The sequence below is a fragment of the Otolemur garnettii genome, unplaced genomic scaffold (assembly GCF_000181295.1).
Source record: "Otolemur garnettii isolate 467f Iridium unplaced genomic scaffold, OtoGar3 scaffold00013, whole genome shotgun sequence".
Taxonomy (NCBI): domain Eukaryota; kingdom Metazoa; phylum Chordata; class Mammalia; order Primates; family Galagidae; genus Otolemur; species Otolemur garnettii.
The window spans coordinates 1,435,255-1,455,121 of record NW_003852408.1 but is presented as its reverse complement, the minus strand read 5'-3'; the positions used below and the strand labels follow the sequence as shown (position 1 = coordinate 1,455,121).

Below are 19,867 nucleotides of genomic sequence, written 5' to 3'. Positions count from 1 at the left end.
AGCAACCTCCAACTCCTGGGCTCAAGCGAGTCTCCTGCCTCCACCTCCCAAGTAGCTGGGATTACAGGCACCCGCCACAATGCCTAGGTATTTTTTGGTTGCAGCCATCATTGTTGTTTGGCAGGCCCACACTGGATTTGAACCTGCCACCTTAGGTGTATGTGGCTGGAGCCTTAGCCACTTGAGCCATAGGCGCCAAGCCATTGACTTGCATTTGTTTTCCTGGTCGTGGGCTCCATCAACCCTTTAGTTCTCTCTCTGTGCCAAGCCAGTAAATGATCTTGTAATTAAATAGTGTGGTAAATTATTTCATTAAATAGACAATTTTGTTATTTAGTGTGGCAAAACATAGTTATTGGAAACATATTAAGGTTAATTTACCTTTCTAACCTTGCATTATGTTTCTTTATATCCACTGCTCATATGTATGATTCTTACTTGCAAGGCTATAAACTTCAGTTTTATCAGAATGTAACTTTGTCTGAACAAAACCTTATTTCTGCCAGGATATCCTTATGAATACAGAACCTGAAAAGGTCGTGTTCAAATGTGATACTGAAAATCATGATTGGGCCCACTTCCATGGCTTGCCCTCTCTCTTTGGGTGTAACCTGGTATAACCTTTGTAACAGAAGACTTGCTGTTGTTGGCATGGAATTTGAAGTAACAGTCATTTTAAGATAGAGCCATTAGTGACTGTCATAAAAAGCTGCCTGCCCAAGGGCTGCCTTGGAAAAACCAAGTCCTCTCACTAACCTGTCTTAATTGCTAGCTATTGAGACCCAAAACTCAGTTGTCAGGTATCTTTAGTAGAATGTCCTCGTTTGTAGTAATTCCAGCCCTATGCTTTTTTTCTGAATTACCTTGTTCTGCAGAACACATGGTGAGGTATATTATAGAACGAACCATTCAATACCTTGTATGGTTTTTTTCTCCCTAAGATTATAAAAAATGCTCTGGAAGCATCTGATAATTTTAGAATCCTGAACTATGGATATAAAATAAAAGATGATACCTTACCAGAATCCAAGGAAAACAATAATAATAATAGTAAAAGATGAACTTGTGGAGACAGTAAGTACGATGATGGTTACCAGAGGCTGGGGAGAGTAATGAGGAGAAAAGGATAAAGTGGGAATGGTTAACAGGTATAAAAATATAGTTAGATAGATAGACATATAATATTTGATAGCATACAAAATAACTATCACCTACAGTAAGTTAGGGTATACATTAAAATAAGTATAGTGGAATTGGAATGTTCCTAACGCAAAGAAATGTTAAAGCTGGAGGTGATAGAAACCTCCAATTTTGATTAATTTACTTTGTATCCTTGTCTCAAAACTTCACATATACCCTATAAAGATATACAACTATTATGTACCCATTATAATTAAAAACAAAAAATTTTAAATAAAGGTAAACTTAGCTGGCTTGGCGCCTATAGCTCAAGCAGCTAAGGCACTAGCCACATACATCGGAGCTGGTGGGTGCAAATCCAGCGTGGGCACGCCAAACAACAATGACAACTATAACCAAAAAATAGCCGGATGTTGTGGCAGGCGCCTGTAGTCCCAGCTACTTGGGAGGCTGAGGCAAGAGAATCACGTAAGCCCAAGAGTTGGAGGTTGCTGTGAGCTGTGATGCCATGGCACTCTACCCAAGGTGACAGCTTGAGACTCTGTCTCAAAAAAAAAAAAAGGTAAACTTAGCTTTTGCTGATGGACAGGGTAATCTACAATGGGATAGTTTATGTTTGCTTTTTCTTTTTGGAAAACAAAGAGGATTCTGCTTTCAGTGAGCACTTTAGAAGGTAAATTTCTGCATAGAGGGAAAAGCAAGCAGTTGATTATTCTTAATCTCCAGTAGGTCAGATCATGTCAGTGTTTCCAGAATACACCCAAAATGGTAAAAGTTGGCTTTACACTGAGCTTTTGCTAAGAGGCAGCCAGTCCTGAAAGGAATTTATTTATTTATTTTGGCCTTGGTAATGTCTAAACGATGATAAATACAAGTCTCTCTTAGCTTTCTGGAGTGACTCCCACATAAATTGGTTGTGACCCTTAGAAACTAGAAACTCCAATATAGTTGAATAAGAACATTGTGTGTGGGAAATCTAATGTAACAAGTGAAAATACAAAATTTTAAGTGTTCAGAAGTATATAATTTGCTGCTTTTGTTCAAAAGTGTTTTTAATACTTCTGGTGCAGAGCCTAACTGCCTCTTTCCTGGGGAGATGTGGTTTCAGTGTCTTGGGTGAATGTACATTTTATAAGTTTTTAAGAAAGGAAATTTAAACATTAAAAGACTTTAAGTACTTTTATTTTTATATGAAAAGCCAGGAAAATCAGAGTTTGTTTATTTATTTATTTAATAAATATAATCTATTTTGTACCATTTTGTTTGTTACGGTTGGTACCAAAGCACTTTGGCAGTTAACATTTATTTTGATTTTGTTTTATTTCAGCAGATGTGTATAATAAATTAACACTATCTCTATTCTTCTTAGTGGGCTGGGGCAATATTTAATATCTAGGTTTTGGGCATTTTGACAAACAACTAATTTAGTTTAATTCAACACAGTTTGATGCTTTCCACTCATATAATATTTAGCATGTGAATAATATTAAATAGGTAAAATGTGGCCTGCTGAGGCTAAAGGCTCAGTGTAAGCATTAATATAGGTATGTGACATGATTGACCGTGGCCAGATCAACTAATTACTCTGGGGCTGGGGTTCCTTTTGGGGTAAATGGTAGATCTGAATGTAATAGTCCCATGAGTTGATATGCTCCTAATTGATTCTTCCTCTTCTCTTTTTTTCTCTTTTTTATGTAGGAAAAGAGGATGCTGGTGTACTAGTTAAAAAAGATGAGGATACCTTTATGTCACAAGACACGAGAGCTTTACCAGAGAAATCCCTGCAAAGATCAGCAAAGGTCATTGCCTACAGATTTTCTTTACTTGTCTAAATGGCTGTCATCTGAACTATTTGTTGAAGGTCTCTCATGTGATTCAATCAGGATTGTAGTTGCTCAATTAATCAGAAAAGTCACTGGAAGCAGGGAATCATGAAAAGTGAATTTTTAAAAATAAAGTTTTAAAACATATAAATATGCATATATTTGCCTGCCTTTGGAAAAAGGCTCAAGGCTTTTTCTTTGAAGGTGAGTATGTTGATCAGAGTTTTGTCTCGTTTTTCCTTGTAATATGGTATTTATGACTAACAGTTTTGGTTGGTTGGTTGGTTGGTTATTGATTCATGGTTTGAGATGGAGTCTGGCTCTGTCACGGTGGGTAGAGTGCAGTAGCATTGTCATTGTTCACTGCCTCCTCAAACTCCTGCTTCATCCTTCCCAGGAGCTGGGACTACAGGTGCATACCATGTTACCTGTTAATTTTTCTTTTCCTTTCTTCCTTCCTCCCTCCCTCCCTTCTTTCTCTTTCCTTGAGACAGGGTCTCGCTGTTGTTTAGGCTGGTCTTGAACTCCTGAGCTCAAACAGTCCTCTTGCCTTGGCTTCCCAGAGTGTTTGATTACAGATGTGTAAGATTACAGATGTGAGCCTTGCACCTGGCCCAATTTTGGTTATTTAAAGTAGAGCAAGAATTTAGACACTGGAAAAGCAATGTGAATATAGACTCCCTCTGGATTTTTACAATTTTTGCTCCAATTTTCTTTATTGTTTTCATGCTCATACCTAATTCAAAAATACATTTTTAATAAGTCTTTTTGAGTTTTTTCAAAGTATTCAATTTAGTTGTAGAAACAATTGCTTTTATATTCCTGTTACAGTTTTTTTGCATAATTTTATTCTTTATATGGGCTAGTGGCATATTCAGATGTGGGACCAAACAGCTGACTCATGGTGGCAGAAGTGGTGCAAAGGCAAAGAAAAAAGTGGTGTGATAATATGAGGCTTTTTATGTACCAAGGGCATTTGTCAGTAAGTTGACCTAGAAATGCAGTGTGCTCACTCTGCCTAGCAAGGTGGTTATGAGTGTTTCTCTCCTGCACGTTGATAGGAGGAATTTTACAATTATACTCTCTCTCTTTCTGTATTACTCTCATTGCCCACCCAGTTGTCCAGATCTCTGTTCAGGAAGCATTTTTAGTACTAGCGGTGCATCAGGCAGCATGCTCAGTCTGGGAAATAAGAATGATTGGAAAGTCTGGGGGCTGGATCTGACTCACAGACAGGTTTTGTTTAACCTGTGTAGTATTTAAAAATTTTGACTTTATAGCTTATATTTTTAAAAAGGGGGGGGTTCCACATTAAATATTAGACTTCTGGTTTTTCTTGTCAAAACAAAATATCCAGCAACACTGAGCTGCATTCCTTAAATGGCTTTAGGCAGAGCTGAGTCGAGGCAACCCTCTGTTGATGGACCTTGTGTTCTGTAATTTGCTGTTGTCCTCCGATTGTACCCTTTCTCTCTCCTCTCTCTTTCCTTTCCTTCCTCTTCCCTTTTCCCTCTCCTCTTTCTCTTTTCTCTTTTCCCTTCACTTTTAGATAGTATTTCTTAATGAACTCAGCCTAACATTACAAGGCAAAATGGATTTGCATACTAAATTTATGCTGTGACAGTTATTACCATGATAACTAATATTATATGAATTATAAGTAATGCAATAATGTCAACCTTCTTTATACAATCCTGTGCTGTCAAAAATGAAAGATTTCTTTCCAGTTCATACAAAATGGCATAGACTTGTTTCTTCTTGCTCTTTCTCCTAAGTACAACTATAAACACTGGAAAAAATAAGAGGCAACCAAAGAAGAATTCTAAAAAGTGAAAAAAAGAAGGCAAACTAGGAACCTCAGGACTAGAAAAAAAACAAAGTGGCAGGGACAGTTGTCACCAACAGATGGTAACCCAGGCCCAGTGTCTCTGGATCCTAACCGAGCAATAGAAGATAGCCTGGGGAGATTGATTTCTTACTCAGGTCTAACAGAAGCCCCTCTAGCAACATCAGACAATCCAAGCAACACCCATAAGGGGAATTGAGTAGGAGCTCAGATGACAGTATGTGGCCAGGAAAAGAGGTCTCCTGCACCCCAGGCCTGAGACTTCTCTGTCCCCCTCTGAGACATACCATGTATCCATGGCTTTAATCATGAGGAGCCCACCAGAAGAAGTAGCCTGGACCAGGAAACCTCTTTGTCCTTATGGGCCTGAGACTTTTGTCTACTACCTGGCAGCACTGAATAGCTTGAAGTCACCAGTAGTAAGTATTCCAATATTGGGAACCCCTTTGTCCTCAAAGGCATGAGACCCCCTTCATTTACCCAGAGATTCTGGTGGCATTAACAAGGAAGATTCTGTAATAATGGGTGTGTGGACTAGGAAACCTCTTTATTTTTGTGGGCCAGAGACTTTCCTTTCTCATCCAAAGGCACTGGGAAACCATGTAGCACCAGTAAAGCGATCCTGCCACAACAAGAAACCCCAAATGGGAAGCCTCTTCGTCCCTGCACACTGGAGATTCCCATTCTATACTTAGATCAGGTGGCTTAGCCTGAGGAAATTCTTTCCACCCCACAGGCAGTACCAGTGGAGACCAGCGGGAGTCCCAGTGGCGTCATATGAAACAAACAGAGCAAAATAGCAGTGTAAAGACTCTGAAAATGAAATTGTCATTGGCACTTTAGCCCACAAAAGTAAGTTAGGACCTGTATGCTAAACCTAAATAGGGTGACTATCTTTGAAAATGAAAAGATTTAAATGAGGCACAGAGTCACTTAACATGATAGCCAAAGATCCAGGATACAAATGAAAACAACTTGTCATACCAAAAACTGGGAAAATTTGAATGAGGAAAGGTAATCAACTGATGGCAACATCGAGCTATTGCAGTTATCCAACAGTGATTCTAAAATAGCCAGCATAAAAGCTCTTCAATAAGCAATTAGAAATTCCCTCGAAACATTTGAGAAAACAAAATCTCAGCAAAGAAAGTTAAGTTTAAGAAAGAACTAAATGGAAATTATAAAGCTGAAAAATACAATAACAGAAACAAAATATTTACTGGGTGGGCTCAGTGGTAGAGTAGAGATGACATAGCATAGAATCAGTGAAGTTGAGGACAGATCCATAGAATTTATCAGTCCGAACAAAGAGAACATATACTGAAACAAATGAACAAAGCCTTAGAAAGTTGTGGGACAATAACAAAGATTCAACATTCGGATAACTGGAGCCCCAGAAGGAGAATATCAAGAGAGTGAGAGTAAAAGAAGAGATTAGACTGAGTGGGGACAGGTAAAAAATAGAGATTTTGAGTTCTAGCAAAAGTTGTATAACATTCATGTATAAAGATATCTGTACAATTGTAATTCCATCTTTTCTGATCAACTCTATAGCTTGTGGTTAAGGTTAGAGAATACAGTGGCTGGATTTTTCCAAGACTGAGGACTGTTAGGGTGGGTGTAGTAGAAGGAACAGAATGATGAGGCATTTGGCATCGTAGGTAAGAGAGCTTTAAGTGATGGAACATGGTGGCTCTGGGAGGGAGGAAAGAATCCAAGGCTTAGGTGTAGCTAATGGACTTAGCTACAAGCAGGGCACAGGAAGCCAAGATAGGGTGAAAAAGCCTGTGGAGTGCAGCACGGAAGAGCAAACGAGCTACATGATGGATTAGTCTGAGTGTGGGTGTTGGGATTGGCCTAGTCCAGGTGATGCTAAAGTGTGACCATGAGGACGAGTTGCTAAGATTGGATAGACCGAAGGCTACTAGTGTTGAAGAGATATGGGAACTGTGAGGACAAGACATTGGCTGAGTCACCTGGATGAGAGTGGGAGAGGCAGAGTATTCCAGGTTTCGTAGAGTGACCAGGAGGTGAGTGGATGACAGCAACAAGAAGGGGATTGCTGAACCAAGAGGGTGCAGCTACATTCATGAGACTAGATCAAAGGTCTGGACATGGCAGTGCAGCGTGGGAAAACATGACACCTCCTGAGAGGCTATGTGCAGGAGAAGGAGCAGCCTCTGCCCAAAGTGGCTGGGGTAGACAGTCCTTAGGACAAACAAGTGTACACATGGAGAGGGCCTGAGTATTCTAGGAAAAGGACACAGCAGACTGTTCATAACACAAAGATGTTTTCCAAGGAGGAAGGAAGGCTTAGGAAGAAGAAAGTAGAGCATATAGTGGGACTGAGCCTGGATGAGAAGACAGGTGCCCTAAGGTCCTGTCCTGTGGGGTAGTAGCTGGAAGTGACGGGAGGAGAGGTATGGTGCCCTCCACTGATTTGAAGGTTCTGTGAGGATGGGCGGAACTCTCTCTGTGGTTGTCAGAGACATGCGGGAGAGCAGCAGCCAGCTCAAAAGAAGCCTGAGTCTTTGCTCGGGGGTCTGGTAGAATGATGGCAAGTACTTCCAACAAAGGGATGAAACTGCAAACTGTCCACAGTGGGAAAGGAAACAGTTCAGGAAGAACACCTTCCCAGAGTGGGTGAAGGAGAAGATTCATTTTCTCGGAAAAGCCTTCTCTATTGGTGGAAGTAGCATGGACATATAGTAGAATGGTGGCCTGAATCTTCACCTGCTAAAATCAGAGATTGGGTCTAATCTTGGAGAGAAGGAAGGTTAAATATTTCTCCTTTCAGCTGTTGAAGGCATGATTGAGAACAGTAATTTATGCTTAATAACTTTTTTAGAAGATTAGCTATTGTCGTGTTCATGTGAGATATGGTATTGTTCATGTGAGGAAAATGTAATGTGGAACAAATGCATGGAGCTGTACTTCCTGCTGAAACCCCATGTGGCTTTGTAACCACTTTCATCTGATTCATCCAGGTATCCCAGTTGTTCTGGATATGTATGCTTACTAGATATTTGTTGCAACTTAAATATAGATTATCTAGACACAGAGTGTCACTGAGAGGCACTTCATTTTGCCCCAGAAAAACTGCTGGATCCAGCTAGTTGATCAAATAATATCCTGCTGACTTCTCCTACTGTTATCCCACTCTGTAGATAAACAATCTTGACTATATCTTTGGTGTTTTCAGGTGGTTTACATCTCGGAGAAAAAACATTCTCGAGCAGCAACTGGCTTCCTCAAACTCTTGGCTGATAAGAACAGTGAACTGTTTAGGAAATATGCCCTGTTTTCTCCCTCAGACCACCGAGTGCCTAGAGTTTATGTGCCTCTCAAGGACTGTCCCCAGGACTTTGTGACACGACCTAAAGATTATGCCAACACACTGTTCATCTGCCGCATCGTGGACTGGAAGGAGGACAGCAATTTTGCCCTGGGGTAGGTGATCGCTGGTAGGAAAAGCCACAGGTCACAGGCAGAACTCATTTTTAGTGGCCTTTTGGTAAACTTCTTGTGTTTTTCATTTAATTATTTCTTTATTAAAGCATGGTACATGATGTATTTTGGTTCTTATTTTTCAGAAATTGCCCTCAGCTGCCACCGTAATTGGTTACCTATAGATTCCATGAATTACCAGGCAATCACCTCTTGGTTTTCTTTTTTTTGGCACAAAATATTAGCACACCCTGAGCCTCTCCTTATTTTCTGTTATGTCATGAGTCCCATTTGTACTTGAGTACTGCAGAGAATTCATTGTACCAGTCTTTTCCTTTCAGGCAATACTATTAAAATATGCATAGTCCAGGCATATTCAGGGGACCCTAGGGTCCTTTGCTTTAAAATGTGAAGGCATGTTTGAATGATGTGCTTTTTTGGTATTGATCTCCAAAGGTTTAACATGTGGCATTAAAAACTAAATTATCTTCTGTAAGCAATAAAAGGGTACTATGTTTTTCTAGAAGTAGTCAGAAATCAATCTATAGATGAAATAATTCCAGAGCATCATGGATGCCCACTTCATTTTGATCGAAGAGACTGCTGGTGCTACATGCTTGATCAAATGCAATGTGTATTTTCTTCGTAAAACTGGTATTTATTTTAAAAGAATAATAGTACTAACTTATAGCTGTATCTTTAGGCCTCTATTATAGATGGTTTCTGGTTTATGCTTCACAGGAAATGAATATAAAGGTATATAATCTAAAAAAGAGCCTGCTCTGTCATTTACTTCTATTCTAGTTTAGTGATTTACTTGTTGCTCATCTAACATGTACAGGATGGACCCTCTGGTCTATAGTTATAAGAACCAACAGTGAATGAATGGCTGCAACATATTGCTGCTTTCATCAGTTTATTGTACACTTAGTTTCTTGCACCTACCAAAGTAAGCCTAATCAAGTCTGTGTGTCATGTGTATGAACTGATGCAAATTAAGAAACACTACCGTGTGCCACTTTTTCAGTTGTGTGAAGCTCAGTGTGACTTATATGTTCTCAGAATCATTTAGAAACAGTTGCATTTTCCTTTTTGCTCCAAAGTGGTACAATTATAGTATCATCATGTTAAAGCCTAACTCATTATCCAGAAGTGATGTCAACCCCTTGATCCTTAAATAGTCCTTCTCACAAGATTGCCAGTTTCTCACCAGCAAATCAAAAGGCCCAGTTATGTCCATGCCATCTGGCCTCTGTTGATTGTGCTGCCACATTCTGTTTGGCAGTGAAAAGGGAAGACTTTCACATCAACCAGGAAATCCAACCTCCTCTTTTATCTGCCTTTCTGTTGTATCCCATTGTGTGCACTTGATTGGACTGCTTCCTTAGTTTTCAAGTTGTAAGGGTGTAGTCAAGAAATCTTCATGGTATGAGTTTCTCTTATTCATTGAATGGGCTTACAGGTTTTTTTTGTTTGTTTTAGGGGATTTTTTTTTTAATAGCTTCACCATTACTTCATTCAGAATCTTTTTCTTGAGGGTGAAATACAACAGCAACCAAGAAGGGAGTTAGGTTTTTGAAGCATCAGGCATATTTTCTGGATCTAAAGAAAGAATATTTTAAAATGCTATATGTTAATCATATAATTTTCAAAATAAAAAATTGAAGACAATTATATTTAGATGGACAGCCATTCTAACTTTTTGTCTACCTTCTTTATACAAAGACATGAAAAATTTTTTATGGAAATATATTGCTTAAAATCTTATAAAAGAGAAAATTTATTTTAGGAAATAAAATGTGGCAAGTTTTCATGATGAAGCTCTCAGATGACATCTGTTGCATAGTCAGGGCTGCAGCTGTTGAACATGTTGGTGGTCGCTTTGGTGTTTTGTTCTGGCTATCTGTTACTGTTCTTTAGGAGCTGAGGTCACTATTTCCTAATCAGAGCATGCTGTGCTGGGACTGCTTAGGTTTCCTCCCTCATCTTTGCCAGGCTTTGCTCAGGATTGGGATGGTGGTACCTGCTGTGGGTGTGAGTATACGCAGTTAGCTTCCACAGAAACTATACCCAACAACTGGGTTTAGCTGAATTTCTTCTCTCCGCCTACACCTCTACCCTTAGAAGTATTGAACTTTCTCTGCCTTGTAATTGCTACTAATTATTCAAGTCCAAAGTTATTTCCCTCTTCTGTAGTTAAATTTAAGTTACGAAACTTAAAATTCAGTTTAAGTTTTGATTAATCATCTTCATTTTGTCAAAACACAATTCAGAATTTCTAGGTTAGAGAATCTTACTGGTCTTTCTTGAGACAGCCGTTTTCCCTGCTCAGTAGTTTAGCCAAAGGTAAGGGGTTCAGGGTCCCAATTAGCAGGACTGTGGGACTCAACTCTCTGGGAAGGAGCATGAATAAAGCAGATGACTTGAATGGCCTATCTCTTGGATCTCTAACTATGGTACAAAATAGAATGTTATAGGAATAAAATAATTTGGGGGAAGTTTAGAGGAAGCAGATGAAGGAAGAAGTCCAGAATCAATTCTTGGGGAACTGAAGCCTCTTTGCTAAAAGATCACTCTGGTTGAGTGCAGAGTGTATACAAAGGGACATATCTGGCAGCAAGAGGTCATAAAAGGGTATTGTGGTAAGTCAAATGAGGTAGGAGAACCTGAAATAAAGAATTTCAATGGAGGAAACAAAAGAAGTGAAAAGATTCAGGGAAGATTAAGAAGATAAGTTCTCCCAGATGTTATGACTGATTAGAAATGGGGCATGAAGGAAAAGGAGGGACTCTGGGATGAAATTTCAGGGCTCTGACTCAGGTGAGTAGATAGATGCTGATGGCATTTCCTCACAATTCAGACTGGGAGCAGCCTGAGTTCCTGCTATACCTGTCACTTAGCCTCACTCCTTGCCATTTCCCCACCTGTGTTTGGTCATAACTCCAAACCTTTGTGCATTATACTTCCTTTCTCAGCAGTGGCTTTCTCCACTCTCTAATGTTTGCTGGGTGAAATACTTAACTTTTAAACACAACGTAGTTGTCAACTTGAAAAATGTTCCCTGCTTATTTAAATATTTTACTTGGCCAAGAGCTTCTTTAGGACAAGGATACTCAGTGAACATTTGCTGGCTGAGATGAGTGGTGAAAATCAATTGATGACCCCAAGATCTTGAGTTAGGTTAATTAGGAAGAAGTTGCACCATGAATGAAGCTGGAACACACAGGAGTAGTGTGGAACAGAAAATGATGAGAACCAAAGTTTTAGGACTTAAAAATTAATGCTTGATAGTGCCATAAAAGTATATAAACTCAAGTGGAGAATGCTACAGGTACTTAATAAAAAGATTGAATAGAATACACACGTTAATAGAATATATAATGTCAGTAGCTTTGTAAGGGTCCTTAAGAAGGCCATTAATCTTGGCCTATCCTTTGCAGTAAACATTGCTTCTTTGGCCCCCTAGTGCTGCACTGGGGTCTTAGTTTAAGGGCAACTCAAAGAGTATTACAGAATTGGAGACCAACAGTTGCTAGAAAGTTATTTTCCATCCTGTTCTTGGAGTTGTCATGTGAGATCTCAGTTGAACCTTGTTCACCTTTCTATACATCACATATACCACATTTTATGAATCTTAGTTCTGTGATGCTGTTAAAAACCTATAGGTAGTCTATTCTTAGTGAGCCCTTGCTGGCTTTCAGGCATGACTGCTTTTTGTTTTATGTCACAACAAATACAATTTAATACTTTTAATATTTAGTACTAGACTCTTGTCCAGGATAATTAAAAAGCCACATTGGCTTCCTTGCTGGAACGATCTATAATTACATAATCAGATTTACAGTTTTAAGAACTTCCCAACCCTCTTAAATCATCTTTGACTTTAGAAAGTCTTGGGATGAAATTCATGCCTACATTTTCTCAGATCTTTGAGAAATCTGCTATCCTAAAGTCTAGAGTTTACAGTCTCAACTTTCCCTGCCAGGATGTCATGAGCATGGAGATATCATGATCTCTTTCTCCTAGATTTGTCATGGTTTCTTCTTAAATATTTTAGAATACATTTTGAAGAAAATGGAATATTTTATAGCAGTTACTGTGAGGAACATAGTAATGTTTCTTGGTAACACTGAAGGTTAGCTGAAGATAGATAACATGAATTGACCTAGAGTAAATTGACATTTATATTATTTTATCAAGCAACTTTGGTGGCTTTGTGGGATGGAAGAGGAGGAAAAATAAATAGGTCAGTGCAGATATAGCAAAGCTGAGAAATTTTTGGTTGAACATGGGATTGCCTCTGCTTAATGGAAAGTTGTGGAAATGAGAAACAGAGAATGGGTGACCCTAATGTTGCCTGTTGAGTGTTGCTGGTTTTAATGTGAGTGTGAAGGACAGCAGGTTCCATTGGAGTGATGACTGGGCACAGTGAAAGTAAAGGAAAGGGAATTGTATTGCTAAGGCATATGGTAGAGAAGGGAAGGAAAGTGGGTGGATAGAGGTCTATTCTAATAGCTCCTGGCTTGACACCTTATGATTACTGTTGGACAGTCAGAAATATTTGTTGACTGATGGAAGCAAATATTTTTACTATTCCATTCAATTTTGATAAATAATAAATTTCTTTATTGAGGAAGGGTCACTAAATTATTTTAAATACATTAAGTTTTATTAATGGGGAAGTGGAACAGTGACTAGCCTGGTTGAAAATACAAACAGGAAACATTAGTTTGTTTCATTGAGGCATAGTCTATAAGATTAAACAAACTGTAAAAGAACTGTGTCCAGTCTGTTCTTCTGCACTAAGGAGCATTTAACCTTTTTCTGAGCATATTCCATTTTTAAAGACTCTTCTGAGGGAGAGGCTGAGTTATATAATGTTATGAACTTACATTACCAAACTTAAGAGTCTGTAAGCCCTTTTCAAGGGGTATGACTCTAGCTGGCTAGTAGACAAAAAACAAATCAGGCTGAGGAGGGGGCTCTTTTTTGTGACCATTGGGCTCCACCTGGTGGCCTCTAAGTCTCAGTTTTGGAAAAAGCTCCATCTTTAATATTGAAGAGCATCCTAGTCTAAGCAGAGCAGAAGTTAAGGTTTGGAAAAGAATGGTCCTGATACAGGCTTAAGTTACCAAATTGTTACTTTTCTTGAGGACCACTGTATGCAGTTGGTGACACTTCTTGCAAAGTCATTGTCTTCATCTACAATTTCACACTTTCTTGAAAATAGTTTTTTAAAGTGTTAAAGAACCTTAGCTGTCATTAGTCTTCTCTTGTACTCGTTAAATGCTTTCAGCCTCCTCTTTGTTCCCTTTATATCACCATTAACTTGCTTTTTAGCTTCAGGGCCTTTCTTCAAATCCCTCAGTATTGTAGATCCTCACATCTTTCCCCTTTATCTTTTTCACTGATAAAACACTTTTGTTAAAGTTTCCATTCCTTTCCTTACTTGCTGCCTTCTACTATGTCATAATTCTGAGCCAGAAAAAAGGAAAATAACTTGTTCTCTCTTCCTGATTATAGAAAGTAATACATAAATATATAGCCAAAGACATTGTGTATTTGCCAGACTTTGCACCCTGTATTGTTACTGAAGTTCTGGGTGTAGCTGATGTTTGATTGTTTCCCACTTGTAGGTACTCAGAGCTGTGTGATACCATTGTATCTGATTATGTGGAGATTCCAACATGAACTGATATGCATGAGAGCATTTATTTAAAAACAGTAATGATAGTGGTAATCACTACAAGAATGTTTTCGATGTACAGCCTGGTTTTAAGACTAAGAGTTTATGAGAATATTAAAGGTGACAAATGGATGAAAACCCTAATGTTGCCTGTTAAGTGTTACTATTTTCTTTAAGGCAAAGAGGCCAATTTGGAAGACTTTCATGTCATAATTTTTTCTGTCTGTAACTGGTCTCTTCTCTATGTTTTTTGTTTGCACATCACCCAGGATAATTGATCTGATGATTACTTATATAAGATGCTTATATACACCCCCCCACACACACATGCACACATGCACTGTCAACTATAGGGAATTTCGAATGTTGTTTCAGCACTGTCTGGATTAATTTTATAGTAGGACCCAGTTGTAGTGACATTCATTATAAATGGGAACAGTATTCACAAATGAGAAAAATTTGAAGTGATGATCTTTATAAATATCTCTAATGAAGAAAACTTCCTCGTAACTTTATTATTGCAATATCAAAATTAAGAAAAAATTTTTCAATTGTTATTTTATTTAAACACATACATATTGATACTGTTAATATTATTCAAACTTACAGAACATGAAAATATTTTGGAATCATCCCTAGAAATAATCGCTATTAAGGGTGTGGTATATATTTGGCTAAAATATTTTTTATGAATTTTAATTACAAAGTATATTTCATAGGTAAAATAATATGTGTGGCACCTAGGTAATTTGAAACCAGATATTAAAACCAGCCTATGACCATGAACTCCCATCTAGATGAAAAGATATAATATTGTCAATCCTGTTGAGGCTCCATGTTCGTTTTCTCTCTATACCTCTAATTTTTTTCCCTAGAGGTAACCATTATCTCAGATATGGTAATCAAAACGTGCTTTTTAAAAATAATTTACCTATAGTGGCCTAATAATCCTACCATTTTGGGAGGCTGGGTAGGAGGATCACTTGAGGCCTGGAGTTTAAGACCAGCCTTTGCAACATAGTGAGGTGCTATCTCTACAAAAACTAAAAAATGAAAAAATAATTTACCCCTATACTTGTAGTAGAACCTCCATAGCTGATCACCTCCCTACATTGACCACCTTCTTAAGTTATCCTAATTTTCATAGACTGGACACATGCCACATGTATGTATCAGTAGAGTAGGCCTAGTTCCCTGTGTTGCCCACCTCTGGGTGTTGACAGCTTTGTTGCAGTTCCTTGGGTGGTCAAATTACAGAGATTTCATTGTATTTTTTTTTCTATTTTTGTAGAGATGGGGTCTTGTTCTTACTCAGGCTGTTCTCTAATTCCTGAGCTCAAGTTATCCTCCCTCCTCAGCCTCCATTAGTGGTAGGATTATAAGCATGAGCCATCCACCTCACCTGACCATTAATTGAATTGTCATTAATAAACAGTTCCAGCCCTTAACACCAGTTAAAGGAGGCGCAGGATCTTCCCGTGTGTCAGGGACTCAGCCTCAAGGTGGGCATCCCGGACCCTTGAGCTGAGACTTTTTTTTCTCTTTTTTAAAATTCAGATTAATATGAGAGTACAAATAATTAGGTTACATTGTTTGTGTTTCTAAGGTAAAGTTCAAGATGTAGTTGAGCCTTTCATCCAGGAGGTGTGCTGTATACCCTTACAATGTGCCCATCAGGTGCGAGTTTAGCAATCTCTCTCCTTCTTCCCCTTTTTCCTCCTTCTCCCTCCCCCCAACTTGTATATACTTGTATTATACTCACCAAATGCGCATGTAGTTTTTCTGTTGGTTTCATATTAGTATTGAGTACATTGGATACTTGCATTTGCATTCATGTGTTTATTGCAGCCCAATTCTTAATTGCCAAAATGCGGAAGCAACCCAAGTATCCACCAACTCATGAATGAATTAATAAACTATAGTATATGTATATCATAAAAAAGATGGTGACTTTACATCTTTTGTATTTACCTGGATGGAATTGAAACACATTCTCTTAGTAAAGTATTTCTGAATGTTACTTAGTTTTGTTTGGTTTTTGACCTTATAAAAATACCTTGTTACATATTCATCTATGATTTGGATTTTATATTTTTAACACTGTGTTTCAAAATTTATTTCACTCATTTTAATGCATATTTCCATTTCCCTTCAGTACTCTATGATTTTATTTATCGAGTGATGGATATTTGGATGAAACCAAGATTTTTGCTATTATAAACAATGCTGCTACAAACTTTCCAATGCTCACTACCTAAGGCTTTTCTAGACTCTACTTAAAAGTCTAGTTACTGGATCACACATACATTCCTGTTTAACTTTGTAACTAGGCCAGCAGTGTCCAACCTGTGGCCCATGAGCTGTATGCTGATTATTTGAGGACTGGTTTGCTTATCTGTGGATTTGGATATAGTGAAAAGTATTCACAAAGAGTCTTTTTTCCCTCCTCAGCTTTCATTAGTGTCTGTGTATTTCATGTGTGGCTCAAGGCAACTCTTATTCTTCCTAATTTGTGACAAGAAGAGAAAAGTTTGTACACCCACGAAGCATTTTCCAAAAGTAGTTATACCAATTTGTGGCCCTAGCAGTAATGCATAGGAGGTCCGTTGCTTCACATTCTTATCAGTACTTGGTACTGTTAAGCTCTTTTTTTCCTATTTACTAATGAGATTGAGCACTTTTTTCATATGTTCATGTCTGCACCCATTTTTAACAGTTAATTTTAATGTCTTCATGTCTGTACCCATTTTTAGATAATTTCTATTACAGAAATTGTGAAAATAATACAGAGTTCCCATACACTCTTTACCCAGCTTCTGGTGTTAACATATTACATTGACCATAGAGTATCTATCAAAACTAAGAAATAGACCTTCGTAAAATATTATTATATAAAGTATAAGATTTGCTCACATCTTGTCAGTTTTCTGCTAACATGCTTTTTCTGTTCCAGAATCTGGTGCAGGATCCCACGTTGGAGTTAGTTGTTATTTCACTAGCAACTCTCCAGTTTGTGACAGTTTCTCAGTCTTTACTTGTCTTTCATGAACTTGACTCTTCTGAAGAATACTAATAAGTGATTTTGTAGAATGTTTCTCAATTGGAGTTTGTCTGATGTTTTTTCATAATTAGATCGAGATTAGGCATTAGGGGAGAAAATAGCACAGATGTGATATGTATCTTATCAGGGGGTTGTGTGATGTTAGTATATCTTACTAGTAAAGTTATTCTTGATCATTTGACTAAGGAGGTAGCTGTCAGAATTCCCAACTTACTGTTTTTCCCTTATACTTACTATACTGCATTTGGGGGAAGATTTTCTTGAGGCTATGCAATTATCCTGTTTTTGCTTAAATCTTTACCCACTTGTTTTAGCAGTCATTGGTGCTTTTGCGCCCTCCTTCCCTTTTGAGACACTTTCACTCTGTTGCCCTGGATGGAAGGCATTGGCATCATCAAAGCTCACTGCAGCCTCAGACTCCTGAACTTAAATGGTCCTCCCTCCTCACCCACCTGAGTGTCTGGTACTACAGCTGTGCAGCACCATTCCCAGCTAATTGTTTTTCTATTTTTGGTAGAGGGGTCTTACTTTTGCTCAGGCTTATCTCCTGACCTCAAGAGATCCTCCTGCTTCTACTTCCCAGAGTGCTGGGATTATAGGTGTAAGCCACTGGTTGTTATTTGATTCTTTTGGAGTTAAAAATATATATATTTGAGAAAATATAATCACTGATATCGAAAATATCTTCTCATTTTATGAGTAGTCTTATTATTAATGATGTCTTCTGAAGAACAAGTACTTGAAGTTTCATTTCTAACTTTTTGCTGCTTATGTATATAATTATAATTAATTTTTGTATATTAATCCTACATATTCAGCCATCTCGCTATATCCCTTTACTAATTTTAACATTCCAGGTATAATTTCCTTTGGCTTTTTTTCCTTTCTATGTAGAAAATCACATTATTTGCAAGTAAGGACAGATTTTTTTTCCTGTCCTTTTTTTTTAGAGACAGAGTGTCACGTTGTCACTCTCGGTAGAGTGCTGTGGCATTGCAGCTCACAGCAACCTCCAGCTCTTGGGCTTAGGCAATTCTCTTGCCTCAGCCTCCAGAGTAACTAGGACTACAGGCACCTGCCACAATGCCCAGCTGGTTTTTTTTTTTGTTGTTGTGGTTTGGCCAGGGCTGGGTTTGAACCCGCCACCCTTGGTATATGGGGCCGGTGCCCTACTCACTGAGTCATAGGTGCCACCCTGTTTTTTCTGTTCTAATCCATACAACTTTTATTTTTCTTATCTACTTGAATTGGCAACTACATTTAGGGAAGGGTTGTTTTCCACACTTAATGAGAAAAATTCAGTTTTAAATAAATGCGCTGGCAGTAGGCATTTTTTTCTTGTTCCTGATTTTTTGATATGTTAATAATTTTGTTAACATGGCAGCTGATTATTCAAGAGTTTAAATACATGTCTTTGGGTTTTGTTTGTTTGTTTTTACTATTCTCAGTTTTCTTAGTTTTTCTTTGCAATTTCAAGGAATAAAAGTATGCTTCTTTTCTAGGCTGAAAGCATAAATCTGTTTATTCAGATACTCATTCAACCAACTTGTGGTAGGCACCTGAGATATACAAGTTTCAGTGATAATACAGAAATAAGACATGTTTGTTCTTTTTATGGATGATCTTCTCCATCTCTTGATAAGGAAGAGATGCACCTAAAGTACTGTGACAAAGTTGGAAAGTGGTGTGTGCCAGAAAGAAGATAAAGCTGCAGGAAAGTGATAGTACTGAAGGGAAAGAGCTGCTCTGGGGTGGTGCTGGCCTTCTGGCCTTGCGGCTGTGTTCTGCAAAGATAAAGTGATGTTACAGGCCTAGTTTAACATGGAAATCATAAAGGGAGCACCTTTAAGATAGAAACGTATTGCTTAAGGAAGGGCCATTTATCATGTTGTTATGCTGTAGGACCAGCAGCATCATGTCAGTTTATAGTAAATAACCTACAAGATACATGATGCTAACAATCCTGAGATTTTACCTTTGATAGTAAGAGCTTTACATTTGTTGGGGAATGAAGGGAAAGAAAGGGAAATTTTTGCTGCTTATGAATAATATTTTAAAATATTTTATATTAGGATGCTTTTAGGAGCAAGTGATAGAAAACCCTGGTCCAAAGTGACTTAAATAATAAAGGAATATTTTATCTCACACAATAGGACTACAGAGGTTGTGCAACTTCAGATCTAGTACAGTCAGTGACTTGGTATGTTTTCAGGTTGCCCTTTGTTGTCCTTAGGAATCAGGTAGTTTTGCCATGGTCACGAAGATGGCTGTCAGTTTGATCAGCTACTTGCTTTCTCTATCACATCCAGCACATAGAGGAAGATCCTCTCTGCCAACCATGCTACTGAGTACAGTTTCCAGGGGAGCAAGGCCCTGATTTTATTAAAATAGAATAGAATAGGTAGAATAGTGCCTGTCTCAAGGGCTGAAGGTGAGGCGAATTCCTTATATAAAAAAGATAAGATTTCTTTTAGGGAGGACAAAGAAGGATGTGATTGTTATGTAGGAAATCAATACTGGGCACTACAGTTTTTATAGTGTTACAAGTATTTTTCCTATAATTTTTTAATTGAAAAAACACTATGTCATGTTAAAGGAAGCTTAGAAAATAGAAAAATAATTCACTTATATTCCTTCCTGTCTAAAACAACACCATTTGTAGGTACTCTCTTTCAGTTTTTTCATACATGTTTTAAATTATACTGTACATGATGCTGTAAGATTCTTTTCTTAAAATGCTTAATAATCATTTGAACAAATACTATGTATGCTATGTTAGTCATTTATCTCAATTACTTTTCTCTTTTCTCTTTTCAGCTCTAAGATTTTCTAAAATAAACTTTAGGTTTTCTTTTTTTTTTTTT

The 19,867-nt window shown here is 37.9% G+C and overlaps 1 protein-coding gene across 3 annotated transcripts in view; it reads left to right on the top strand.

The window, feature by feature from the left end:
- DIS3L2 (DIS3 like 3'-5' exoribonuclease 2) overlaps window positions 1-19,867 on the top strand; it is a 372,485-nt gene that overhangs the window by 164,291 nt on the left and 188,327 nt on the right. For all 3 annotated transcript variants that reach the window (XM_003784860.3, XM_023510309.1, XM_023510310.1), the window contains exons 7-8: window positions 2,839-2,939; window positions 8,012-8,259. In XM_003784860.3, coding sequence (XP_003784908.1) covers window positions 2,839-2,939; window positions 8,012-8,259 — 349 coding nt within the window. The remainder of the gene's footprint in view (window positions 1-2,838; window positions 2,940-8,011; window positions 8,260-19,867) is intronic.